The following is a 14,305-nucleotide window of genomic DNA, read 5'->3' as shown; positions in this document are numbered from 1 at the left end:
TATCTTGAAAGAACGATATTACTACCTTGAGAACACGATATGACAACATTATTGCATGGCCTCTGCCATCGTATTTTTTATTACAATATTTACTCCCTGTTGCTAATGAGCGTCGCAGAAGCTGAAAAATGGTATAACTGCTGTTGTCATCACCAACAGGCTCCCGTTGTTTTTATGTCATTCAGGACATTCTACGTACTGCGAGTACGTGACATGCTGTTTCATATTGAATTAATTGATTAATTATGGTTTAACGTCCTACGATTGACTGATGACCACTAATCGACCAGACCCTGTTTTGTACTAGTCCCGCAGGTAGGCATGCCACCTCACTCGAACACACTATAGTATTCCGACTCCGAGCAAACCAGATGCCACTCTATCACTTCGAATACCGCATGCTTGGTGGAGAAGCACTGACTACCAATTTTAAAGTCTTCGGTGCGACTCGGTCGGAGATCAAACCCGCGAACACCCGCACTCGGTCTCGTATTAAACACACGATTTTCAGACCTCAATTGAAATTATCGAAATTAATAGTTTCGAAAGAGGCTTGGTTGTACATTTCGCAGATCTAGCTTTGATTCGAAGCGTTGCTAACACGTATTGAAGACCTTTTGGTAACAGTGGCGGATCCAGAGTTTTAGATAAGGGGGGGGGGGGGCAAAAAAATTCTTGAAGGGATTACTAGTGAGGATCACGATATTTTATGGAACGCCTAAAATGTCTGGTGAGATACACATTCGTTTACATGTTGTCAATTTTATATTACTTGCTGTGGTTTTATAATTACATGTGGTCATTTTGTATTTACGTTATGTAGGAACATCTTTACATTATGTCGTTTTGTCTTTACGTTCTGCCATTTCGTCTTTACGTTCTGTCATTTCGTCTTTGCGTTCTGTAATTTTGTCTTACGTTATGTCAACATATATTTACGTTATGTGGATTTATCTTTACGTGCAGTGGTTTTCTTATACCGTGAGGTCGTTTCATCTTTACGTTATGTCGATCTCTAAATACTTTATGTGCATTTTGTTTTCTTTACGTGCAGTGATTTCTTCTTTACGTGATGTGGACAAATAATTTCATGATGACGTGTGACCCCGGAACTTTTCGATCCGGTGTAGACTTCAAATCAGTCCGTAAAAGGCAAAATAGACTTCACAACGCCGATTAGAAAAATAATGAACGAAATACACTTGAGTAGTCTATCCAGTCACCCTAGAGTGTTTATTCTATAGTAAAGAATAGCTTATTTGTTATTTACGTTCAATATTATCACAATTGATACACCTGGGACTCTGTTGATGACTTGTGGCGATTTTCGTAGTGAGAATATTTTTTTTTAATTCCAAAAACATGGGAATTTCGACTCCCGCGAAAATTTGCATAAATTCGAATCTACAAGTTATTGCGTGACTAAATTGATTTTCTAAATTAATAAACCACCAAAACTAATTTTCCTAGAAAGAATTTTCCAAAAAAAAAAAAAAATTAAAAATATAACCCCTACTCCTAGAAAACTGGTCCCAGTATCAAACATAATTTTCATTCACAGCATACCGACACTGTGAAACTCATATTTTAGGCATTCATAATTAAGATAATGATTTACTCAACATATCTGATCAATTCAGGCGTTTGAATTTCTTTTATGAATTTTCCCTTTTTATGAAAAAAAAACAAAACAAAAAAAAAAAAAAAAACACATTGTTGTCGCCTACGCTCTTGAACTTAGCAAATATGTTGGATGCATCGATAATGAAAGCAATCGCCCGCAACATGCCCAGTGTACGCCGTTAATATGTTAAAAATTAACATTTGGGTTCATATTGAGGTTTTTTATTTATGGGTAGGGGTGGTATTTTTGCACCAACTTTACTTGGAAAAGTTTAAATATTAATTACCTGGCCGATTTGAATGCTTAGACACTATACAAATCTACTGTATCAACAAAAGCTTGTTTAAACTACGGTATTCTGAAAAAAGATAATAACGGGTGATATAGAAGAAATTTAATTTCTATCGAATGATTCAAAATTTGAGACTTTTTAGTCGAGTAATATCTTGTAGAGTCGAAGTTATGCGACTTTTTACGGGAATATTGAAATTCCCATTTTTGCATTTTTTATTATTATTATTATTTTTTTGTTTTGGTTTTATAAATTCTGACTGCGAAAATCGCCACAAGTCACCAACAGAATATTCAAAACATAAATAACAAACACTAGTAAGCCATTTTTTACTGAAGAATAAATACTCTAGGGGTTTTGACATTGGAATCTATGTCAATTTAAGCGATTTCTATGAGGCAGAGTTCCATTGTATTCATTTTGATACAAAACCCAAGTGTTACCGCAACTTTCTTGGTATCATTGTAAAGCTGAGACATTTGGCAGCATATTGATACATACACATGTAAATTTACTTCGTTTTGCAGAAAAAAAGAAGTTAGAAGTATAAAAAACGTAAACAAGATGCTCCAAGGACCCTAAATAGCTCACCTAGTTATTATTTTTTTCAAGGACAACAACTCTAACTTTAAGGAGCTGTCCAACAATTTTGACTCAATGACCACTTTGGTAGGACTTATCAGAAGGATCATTTTATCAATTGAAAGTTTCATTCTATATATTACAGTTTTCAAAATACTGGCTAAAAACTGTTAAAAATTTTTTTTTGTCTTTCAAGGGCAAAAAAATGAACAAGGAGTCATCCAACAAGTTTGATCCCCATAAACATTTGTAGGTAATGTCATAAGGATCATTTCAACAATTTAAAGTTTTATTCTATCTTTCATAGTTTTCAAGATATTGGCTAATCATTTTGCACCTTTCAAGTGCAATAACTCCAACAAGGAAACGTCTGACAACTTTTTTCTTCTTGGAGACGTTAGTAAGCCTTATAATAAGGATCATTTCAGCAATGAAAAGAGTTTGGCAAAACCTGACGGTTTTGGAGATATATGCAAAAAACTATTGTCTGACCCCTATGTACTATTATTAGTAAGGGCGGCCATGCTTTTCGACGAAACAAAAATCCCTATTTCAGTTCTATGGAGGATACCACAAGAAACATTATATCAAGTTTGGTTCTAATTGGTTCAGTAGTTTCAGAGGAGAAGAGTTTTGTATAATTGTTAACGGCGACGGACGCCAAATGATTGCAATAGTTCACATGGTCTAGGGACAGGTGAGCTAAAAATGATTTTTGCCTCAACGAGGTATAAAAAGTAGCCAAAAATACAAAAAAAGTATTGTTTTGAATTGATCAGATATGTTGAGTAAATCATTATCTTAAGTATGAATGCCTAAAATATGAGTTTCACAGTGTCGGTATGCTGTGAAAAAAAATTATGTTTGATACTTGGACCAGTTTTCTAGGGGTAGGGTTAATATTTTTAACATTTTTTGAAAATTCTTTCTTGAAAATTAGCTTTGGTGGTTTATTCATGTTGAAAATTAAATTTAGTCACGCAGTAACTTGTAAGAGTCGAATTTATGCAAATTTTCGCGGGAGTCGAAATTCCCATGTTTTTGGAATTAAAAAAATATATATTCTGACTACGGAAATAGCCATAACAGAGTCCCAGGTGTATCAATTGTGATAATATTGAACGTAAATAACAAATAAGCTATTCTTTACTATAGAATAAACACTCTAGGGTGACTGGATAGACTACTCAAGTGTATTTCGTTCATTATTTTTCTAATCGGCGTTGTGAAGTCTATTTTGCCTTTTACGGACTGATTTGAAGTTTACACCGGATCGAAAAGTTCCGGGGTCACACGTCATCATGAAATTTTTGTCCACATCACGTAAAGAAGAAATCACTGCACGTAAAGAAAAGAAAATGCACATAAAGTATTTAGAGATCGACATAACGTAAAGATGAAATGACCTCACGGTATAAGAAAACCACTGCACGTAAAGATAAATCCACATAACGTAAATATATGTTGACATAACGTAATCATAAAACGACAGAACGTAAAGACAAAATTACAGAACGTAAAGACGAAATGACGGAACGTAAAGACAAAACGACATAATGTAAAAATGTTCCTACATGACGTAAATACAAAATGACCACATGTAATTATAAAACCACAGCAAGTAATATAAAATTGACAACACGTAAATACGTGTATCTCATCAGACAGTTTAGGCGTTCCATAATATTTAATAAGCAGGTGTCCGTGATTGTGACGAAGGCAAGATATATCCACTATGACGTAACTGAAAATATATGACGTAATACTAAACGTTGCGTCAAAATGGCGGATATCAATGAGGGGGAACCTGGTGTTGACGTAATTCATTCTAAGAAAAGTGAAGATCTAATAGGTTATGTTATTGAGAGTGATATTTTGGAAAAAAATGACAGCATTCCGGAAGATGGAGATGAGTTCTGGAAACCTGTCACAAGTGAGTGTTTTAAAGAATGTGACATTTCTTCTTGTCACGAAGTCAACGTGAACCTTAACAGATATGAGGGTTCAGACGCAAGTTGTAATAAATCGGGATCAGAGATTGAATACTTTGAGCAAAATTCTATGAGGAAAGCAATAAGCGATGACAGCATAGCCTTCAAACGACACGAACACAAGAAAAAAGAAATTCCCGACGGAATTGTCTTGCCAACGTCATTCAGTGAAAAGACTAGCCCGGAAATGAACAAGAATGTTCAATACCATTTTGACGATAGTGCAGGATTTGAGTCTGCTTCATCTGAGGATGATGGTGAGTTTGAAAATGATGAGGAAAGATTTGACTTTTTTCGTGAATATGAGATTAAAGTGGACATGCTAGAATATTGTGATATGGCTGTTGATGAATCATTTGAAGTACTGAAACAACATGTTTTGGATTTGATAGAAATACCAGGAATACAAAGTGCTTTATGTGTTGGCAAACATATGAACACAGCGAATACTAAGGTAGAAGAATCTACTCAGGACAAAGAGGAGACGGACACGCATGTAGGGGAACCCGATAAAGACAAAGAAGAGACGGATACACATGTAGAGGAACCCGATCAAGGCAAAGAAGAAACGGACACTCATGCAGAGGAATTCGCAAATGACAAAGAAGCAAATGAACATTCGTCCACTTCTCATGGAACTAAGATGAAATTATCACATGGAGTTACTACAGACCCAAAACGCACTGAATATATTAAACGTGATGACTCCAATGATAAAGCAACTCTTCCTCCTATCTCTCGAAGTAACATACATCACAAAGCTACTGTGATAGCAGACGCCCTTTGCTTGTTACGTAACAGATTTGAAAGGTTTATTGCTGAAGTTAGTGGTATGTTAAGTATTGGCAATACCAGCAATCTACTCGTATACACTCACTGGCTGTATACGGCGACATTCTTTTTTTAAGTATGGTTCTGCCTAAAAACCAGGCAGGGGATGGTTCATCATATCCTCAGAAAATCAATGATATTGCATAAATACATTTGTAAGGTTCTTAAAACAACTCCTCCTATGTTCATGTCCTTGAATCTGCTACTTATCCTGAAATATTATTTGACTGGACATAGTGTAAAACTTCCGGCTGGAAGTTTTCCTGTACTTTTTTCTGTAGTAGATCATCTAAATCTAAGTGCTAATATCTCCAGTAAGCAACTTTCATTTGCATTTTTATTTTTGAATACAGTTTCTATGAGGCCTACTGAGGAATTTCCAATCAAAAAATATTTGGGATCTTCTATGAAATATTTTTTGACTGGTTATAGCGTAAAAAAGGGAGAATTTTCCCGTACTTTTTCTGTAGTAGAACATAATCAAATTTTAAGTTCTCCAGTGGACTACTTTTATTTGCACTTATATTTCCTAATACAGTTTCAATGAGGCCTACAGAAGGATTTGCAATATAAAATATTTGGGATTAAGAAATGCACGAATCACCTATTAAAAGCCTCTGCCTGGTTTTTAGGCAGAGCTGTACTTAACAAACATGCATACGGCCCCTGTACATTAAGGCTAAAAACCACTAATTCCACTTTCCATAGGCTTCTATGCTAATTTCACAATATTCAATGGCTTCTCTGGACTTTACCTTAACTTTAACCTGCAGAGGACTATATATCAGCATGATTCTACATATGTCAGCTCACAACCCTCAGAATGGCATGTGGGGTTAGCAGACTTGCAGTGCAGTACTGGTCACCGGAAGTGAAGGGTCTATAAATAGCATGGGAAATCCTAGTGTTTTCACAAGATAGGGGTATATTTAAAAATCATTATGGAGATTAGGCTTCACATCACAAGAAGCAAAATGCACCTATAAAATGTACAGAAATGTTTTTCCTTTCAGAAACTATTTAAATTTTTAAAATAAGATGAGAACTTTTTTCACAGCACTATGAGGAACAGGGGTAATTTCTGCGTAGGACTATTTTTGCGTACGTTCCAAATGCTCATTGGTTGAATTGGTGGTCTGTAACCTAAAGTGTCACTTTTTGTCTTAGAAAAAATAAATAACTATACAGGTATCTTCCTACACACATACTAAATGCATTTGCAAAGTTTCAGTGAAATGTGACAAGCACTTTTTTAAATATTTGATTTTTAAATATAGGGTAACCAAGTTGTGCGAGGAAAAAAGTGACAATATTCTACCATACTTAAATGCATTAAATATTTGCAAAGAACTTTTTCTGACTTTTCAAATAAAAAATATCAATCACAACTTGTTTTTTAACAATATTTAATGAAGAAATAGTTTTAAAAGTAATCATTTTCTGAGAAATTGGTCTATTTTTAAAAATATATTTCTGACATGCCTCCCCCTTTTTCTTGATCACATGTCAAAAATCCTAAATCTTTAAATTTTCACAAAAGGTGATATATTTGGCTTTAAATTTGTAAATACAGTGTTTTCACATTAAAACATGACCAGTAAAGGGCACCTAAAGCAAAAAAAAGTACTCAATAATGGATTTTCCATGTTGCCATAGGGGAATGCTGATATGGCCTTAACCGCAGTAATGAAAGTGAGTTTTTCCTCATTTCTAACCTAATTTTTGCTCAAATCTACACAAAACTTGATTTCAAGTGCTTATTACCACCATATTTAGGTAAATATAGCCCTCAAAGTTTAATATTTGATATTTTTACTAAATTTTCTACACTTTTTACAAGATAGGACATAAAAATCAGCCAAAAAGACCAATTTTCCATAATTTGGACCTATAACTTAAAAAAATGCATATTTTGAAGGATTTTTGTAGTGTATTCCTCTCATGGCAAAGTTAACAAGATCTTCAAGTAGTTTAAAGCTATTTCAAGAAACTTTTCATTTTGCCATGGCTTCAACTTAAGGCTAAAAACCACTAATTCCACTTTCCATAGGCTTCTATGCTAATTTCACAATATTCAATGGCTTCTCTGGACTTTACCTTAACTTTAACCTGCAGAGGACTATATATCAGCATGATTCTACATATGTCAGCTCACAACCCTCAGAATGGCATGTGGGGTTAGCAGACTTGCAGTGCAGTACTGGTCACCGGAAGTGAAGGGTCTATAAATAGCATGGGAAATCCTAGTGTTTTCACAAGATAGGGGTATATTTAAAAATCATTATGGAGATTAGGCTTCACATCACAAGAAGCAAAATGCACCTATAAAATGTACAGAAATGTTTTTCCTTTCAGAAACTGTTTAAATTTTTAAAATAAGATGAGAACTTTTTTCACAGCACTATGAGGAACAGGGGTAATTTCTGCGTAGGACTATTTTTGCGTACGTTCCAAATGCTCATTGGTTGAATTGGTGGTCTGTAACCTTAAAACGAAAGAAATCTGTTTGTAAATTGATACATGGATAATAGTTTGCTTGTATTTAAAACTAATTAAAACTATATCCATTCTTTTTTTCTTTTTTTTTTTTTTTTTAGAATATATCGTTTTCCATAGAACATATATTACTGTATACCATCTGGCATCATACATTAATTTTGAACCAATATTTGTTTCCTCCTTAGAAATGATACATCTTGGAGCTTTATCAGTTCGCCACGCACAGCGAGTTGACCAGTGGGGAGCTGAAGTACAGAAAACTTATCAGAAAATTTACTCTGATCATCAAAAAATGAAGGTAACATACCAGTCTTCATGTGTTGGTCTGTTAGCTCTTGTGACAAATTAAAAGTTGTTTTTAATATTCTTAAGGTAATCACATTCTACCATTATCTTGTCTGTATGTTCTCATGGAGTTGGGGCTTTGTTTTATTTGACTTACACCTCTTAATGAAAACTTGAAATTACATGCTTATTTACTTGTGTCAACAACGGAAAAGGTAAGTTGTCTAGTAACTGCTTACTCCGTCGGTCTTGCTGGTAGTCACAAAATGAGATATACTTTAATTTTTGTATCCTGTTTTAAACACGAAATGTATTACAACATCAATCATTATGAGGGGTAGGCATTTGATATTTTGCACGTGGGTAGATCACCTAAAGTCGCGTCGGATATTGGCCTATGACCTTACTGTTTTTTACCGACAAACTCGTGTCCTGGCTGTAATTATTTTTGTTTTTTGATGTTGGCTTTTTTTGATATTTGGTATGTGGGTAGAGCACTTAAAGTTGATGTGTCACATACCGTGGATTTGGGTCTATGACCTTGAACTTTGACCTCAAGGTCAAATTTTCTGTTTTTTTGTTGACACACTCTTGTCCAGGCTGTAACTTTTTTGTCCCTTGACGTGGGCTTTTGATATTTAGCATGTGGGTTGATCACCTAAATCAAATTAATATATATGGCTTAACTGCCACGGCGGAGCCCACAGAGATGGACCCCTTCTCAATGATTTCTAGTTCAAATTTGCATAGTGTTGATATACATACACACGGAAGAAATGCACCTCCTATTATGGAGAATTTTGACCTTATTATCTCTACATTTTAGCAGGATATTCTTAACCATATGTTGTCTACTAAGACAATGCATAGTTAGTGTAATCGGTAACTCAATAAGTATTGAATCATTATTCACACTTTGCAGTGTCTATTTACATTAAGAAGATGTTCATTTTCTTTAACTTCATAAGTGTTATTTTGATGTGTACAAAATGAATAATTTTACCTGTTTAACTTAGCCATTGATTAAGGTTTGCAAAATGTTTTAATAGGCAATATCAGACATGTTAGACCTCTCACTAATTTTTGTATTTCTTTTGTTTCTTTTGAAAACAGTCATAACTCATTGTACTTTTATTTTGGAACAGAGTTATTTGGAAGAGAAGGAAGCACAATGGTCAGATTCACGTGACCAGTATCAAGCAGAAATAGTTCAACAAGGCCTGCAAATAACAAGCATCTTGCAAAAACTGCATATTCAGAATGGTTAGTAGAAAAATATCTTATAACTTAAACATATCATACTACATGGTACTGTTCTGTGTAACACTACTGTAATATATAACATACATACTGTATTATTATGGTATTCTAACACATAACACATTGACTGTATGGTACTCTTACATACAACATGCAGACTGTATGGTACTCTTATATATAACACGTAGACTGTATGGTACTCTAACATATAACACATAGACTAAATGTAACTGTTATATGCCATGAATGGTACTATTACATATCAAACATAGACTTAATAGTACTGTTACATATCACACATAGATTGAATGTTACTGTTACATATCACACATAGACAGAATGGTACTGTTACATATCGCACATAAACTGAATGGTACTGTTACATATCACACATTGACTGAATGTTACATATTACATGTGACAAAATGGTACTGTTACATACAAAAAAATAGACTGAATGATACTGTTATGTAAAACACATACACTGAATGGTACTGAATAAAAAAAAACATGACAGAATGGTACTCTTACATATAACACATTGACTGAATGGTACTGATACATATAACACATAGAGTGAACAATACTGTTACATATCACACATTACTGAATGGTACTGTTACATATTACACATGACTGAATGGTACTGTTACATATAACACATAGATGGAATGTTACTGTTATATGTGACACAGAGACTGAATGTTACTGTTACATATAACATATCAGAATGGTACTTTAACTGTTACACATTACACATGACAGAATAATACTGTTATATGTAACAAAAAGACTGAATGTTACTGTTATATGTAAGAGTAATCAAGGGGACCAATATTCTAGCAATAATCAAAAGAACATATATGTATCACATAGGCTGAATGTTACAGTTATATATATATGTATATATATATAACACATGGACTGAATGTTACTGTAATATGTTTTAATATTACTGTTATATATAAAACTAAGACAGAATACTTTAATATGTATCACATAGACTTGATGTAACTGTTACATATAAGACATAAACTGAATGTTAATGTTATACATAATTAAAAGATTGAATATTTCTATTATTTATAACAGACTGACTGTTACTGTTGTATATGAAACATAGACTGAATGTTGCTGTTATATATTGCAAATAGACTGACTGACTTACTGTAAAATATAAAACGTGGACTGAATTTAACTGTTATATAATATAGAACAAATAGACTGAGTGTTACTGTTATATATTATATAATAAATAGACTGAGTGTTACTGTTATATATTATATAATAAATAGACAATGTTACTGTTATATATTGCAAATAGACTGAATGTTGTTATATATTGCAAATAGACTGAATGTTACTGTAAAATATAAAGCATGGACTGAATGTTACTGTTGTATGTACTGTTATATATCCTGCTTTGGGTTCTGTAAAACTGTTCTTGAAATCGGATCCTCAAACCTGTCAGTTTGAAGTGATTTGAATGGTCAAAGCTTGAGTTGATGAAGGATCTAAGGAAAATTTTAATTTTGAGAATTTTTTATGAAATTGGGTCCTGATAATTGTTATGTTATGCAACATTAACTATTATTACATCTACCCACTTCACATCTGTTCAATGAACCTTTAGTTATTGTACGTTTTTGTTTTGCTAGAAGTTCCTGACACACCAAGACGACATAATGATATACATAAAACAGTAGATATAGTAAACAGTGTTTTGATGAAGAGAAGATGCCAAGAAGAACAAGCAATGACTCTTGATTTCTCTAGGCAGTCAAAGGTTTCTATATTTTATCTATTCTCCGTGTGAATTTGGATAATGGATAGTTTTTGAGTTACATATTTTTGAAAACACAGGTAAACTATATATACCTGTACAACTATATTAGTATTTTGGACAAAGGAAGTGTTGAAAATAAATGTTTTCAACTTGAAATAATTTAAAATTACACTTATGAGTTTTTTTTCAATATTGAATAAACTTTAAAACTCGGAAAAGAACATGACACTGCGTTATTGGTAACAGGACATCGGTGTTAAAGAATACTGGTTGGTATGCTTCTTCAAGGCACTACACAAATAGATGTACAATATCTTATTTAAATATGATAAAGTAAATAAACTTGCTTACAATGTGCACAATCAATTACAAAATCATAGAAATTAAAATAAATTACAACACATAAATAGCAATACACGTATTTTAATTGGAATATTAATTTAAGTAATTTGCTTTAAACACCTTTAAAGCTGTACTATCCATTCCATCTATTGACAGAATTATTCCAATAAACACTGGAGAAAATAACAAATTAATATTTATAATAGTCAGCATTTGCTCTGGTACGAAAAGTAGATTGTTAACATCTTACTCAGTAATACTTAACACAGTTGTAACATACAAGTATAGAATGAGATTGTAATAGCTAAAAGGCTAAAGGTAGGGTGGTTAACTTCCTTGACTAATTATCAGGTCTTGCACGGAAGGTAGCCAAAATACACAATGTTTCCCTATTGATGTATATTCCACCAAAACTTAAAACAACTCAATCCATTCAATCTCCCTGTATTGTGTCATAATTTGTTCTGTCTGGTTAGTGTAACATATATCATTAGTTTAGTAACCCCATGAGCATGTACAACTTTTTTTCATATACAATCCTATTGAATTGTCATATCTTTTTGTTTATGGTTACAAGTATGATTATTTTGTTTTCTCTTGCTTCCTAGTTGAGTTGCTTTACTCCTTTAACCTTAGATGCAAATGGGTTCAATCAAGTGTCCTAATGCACTACCTCTTTTTCAAAGACAAATGATATTTTAATGAAGACAATATACTTTATAATTGTCGTTTTCAAAAGAATTGAACAAACATGCAGCATATTTCTGCTGTTTTGTGGCGGTACTCATTGTAATAGTCTAGTTGCTTTTCAATAAAGTATCCTAATACATATCAAGATACTGTTTGCACTGAGTTCATTTCCAGGGATACAAATTGCAATTGGCAACAGCTGGCCTAAACAAAGACATTGAAATGAATAAAAGGTATATACTCAGTTCCAAGAAAAATAATTAGATGTCGGTCACTGTTCAATCTTACATGTAACCCATAATTGCTTACTGTCTCCATTGAGGTACAAATAAAAAGTCAGTGTACAACACTGCATAAAGAAGATACATGAAGTTCAACCCACCAACAAGTCTCTACCACACCAGACGTCTTTTTACAATTTTTTCTAATAATTTAAATAATGAAAGTCTTAAAAATTTCCTCAGATTTCAGAGTTGAAACTACTGGTGATGCATCAACAAGGATATATACATAGACTTCAACTGAAGAATACAGAACTGAAAAGTATAATCCGAGATGTACTAGATGCTGATCATAAGGCAAGTACATTTTTACGTCGTAATTTTCCCCCTTTTAATGTTTTAAAAATAGCTATAAAGTTGATTAGATAATCTTCATTGGTCAGTAATAGGCAATGATATTTTTTACAAAAATCTGCCTATAAAAATTTGGCTATTGTTATGTCTACTAATAAAGTCTATATTTACCTTCCACAGACACAAGAAGAGGCACTCGACTCTGATGCAAACCATCTAGAAAATATATCAGATATTCTTCTTTGCGATATGGCTGAATATGCTCCTAACAAATCGTGTGATCCTGATGTGGCTGGAAGACAAGTCTTTAACATTGGTAAGCTTATGATTTAAAGTGATGTACACAAAAGCACATTGTATAAAGTTTGAAGGTGGTTTAAAATACCAGTAAATTACATACACTATAACAGGCACACTGTATTGAGTTCAGATGAATAAAATACATATGCATTACAGATGTCTCCATTAAAAAAAAAACAAAATAAATAAATAAATAAAAAAATAAAGCTGAAATGACCATGGATGATATGAATTGAAATTAATGATAAATTAATACATAATAAACATTTTGAATTTTGATCTGACAAAGTCATATTTGTATGCAGATATCACATTTACTATATTAACTCTCATAGGCGATACCAAGCGCTACCATGGACCGTCTTACGAAACCTACACTAATACTGTCTATGACCCCCACAAGCTGTCCTACATTTGTCTGGACCAACTTCAAAGAAGGACAGAGAAGGAGGTTTACAATGAAGAGTCAGACAGAATTTTTGGTGAATCCGACACCACTGAATCTCGTCTAAACACCACTGAATCTCATCTTAACACAACTGAATCTCATCTAAAGACCAACAAAGATAACCTACACTATACTAAAGATGACAATGTTCCACGTGAAACAGAAAATGTCCTTGCAAGTTTCCAGAAAGATGACATTATTACATGTTCAGCACCTCTACAAGTCCAGTGTGAAACTTAAAATTACCTATTTTCTGTATATGATATATCCTAGTTGACCAAGTATTGTGTACTTTTTGATGATTGCTGATACAGATAAATCTTGGAATGATCTTTTGAACAGACCTATGCTAGTAACTTTCTGTCAAGAGCCATGATAATATATTTTATTTTATATACTCTGTGTGTGATATTTTAATCTCAAACATTAAAAACTAAGAATTTCAAATTTAAAAGCATTCAGACAGTTATGATTGTATGTTTTGTTGCATATTTTAGTGATACTTTAACTCTTTAAATCGAACTGTGATATATATCTTTATATTGTTGTCCTAAATAAACAATTTTATTTGATTGTCTTGAAAGATATGAATTGTTACTATCTAAATGTATTAACGAAAGATTTAAGATTTTCGCCTAGACTTTGTTTTCATAATCCAATATCGAAACTCTCATTTTGGGCATTTGTTTTTGCCTCTGACTTCCAGACTATATGTGTCACTTTATTCTGTTTCAACTTATTTTGAACAAAGTATAGGTGTTAACCATCGAAAATTCTGAAGGGGAGATCTCCCACTCAAA

General features: G+C 33.0%; 1 protein-coding gene across 1 annotated transcript; it reads left to right on the top strand.

Annotated features, from left to right (window-relative positions):
• The first annotated feature begins 4,243 nt into the window (after positions 1 to 4,243).
• On the top strand, positions 4,244 to 13,938 carry LOC148608726 (uncharacterized). The gene is made up of 7 exons (XM_088540914.1): positions 4,244 to 5,319; positions 8,005 to 8,117; positions 9,250 to 9,367; positions 11,023 to 11,150; positions 12,647 to 12,760; positions 12,938 to 13,073; positions 13,393 to 13,938. The coding sequence occupies exons 1-7, from the start codon at positions 4,281 to 4,283 to the stop codon at positions 13,743 to 13,745; spliced, it is 2,001 nt and encodes a 666-aa protein (XP_088397040.1). The 5' UTR covers positions 4,244 to 4,280; the 3' UTR covers positions 13,746 to 13,938.
• Positions 13,939 to 14,305: the final 367 nt, after the last annotated feature.

This window comes from Perna viridis, chromosome 8 (genome assembly GCF_037379345.1).
Source record: "Perna viridis isolate PV_CMFRI_1.1 ecotype Kerala chromosome 8, ASM3737934v1, whole genome shotgun sequence".
Taxonomy (NCBI): Eukaryota; Metazoa; Mollusca; class Bivalvia; order Mytilida; family Mytilidae; genus Perna; species Perna viridis.
This window is presented reverse-complemented; position numbering and strand designations above follow the sequence as displayed.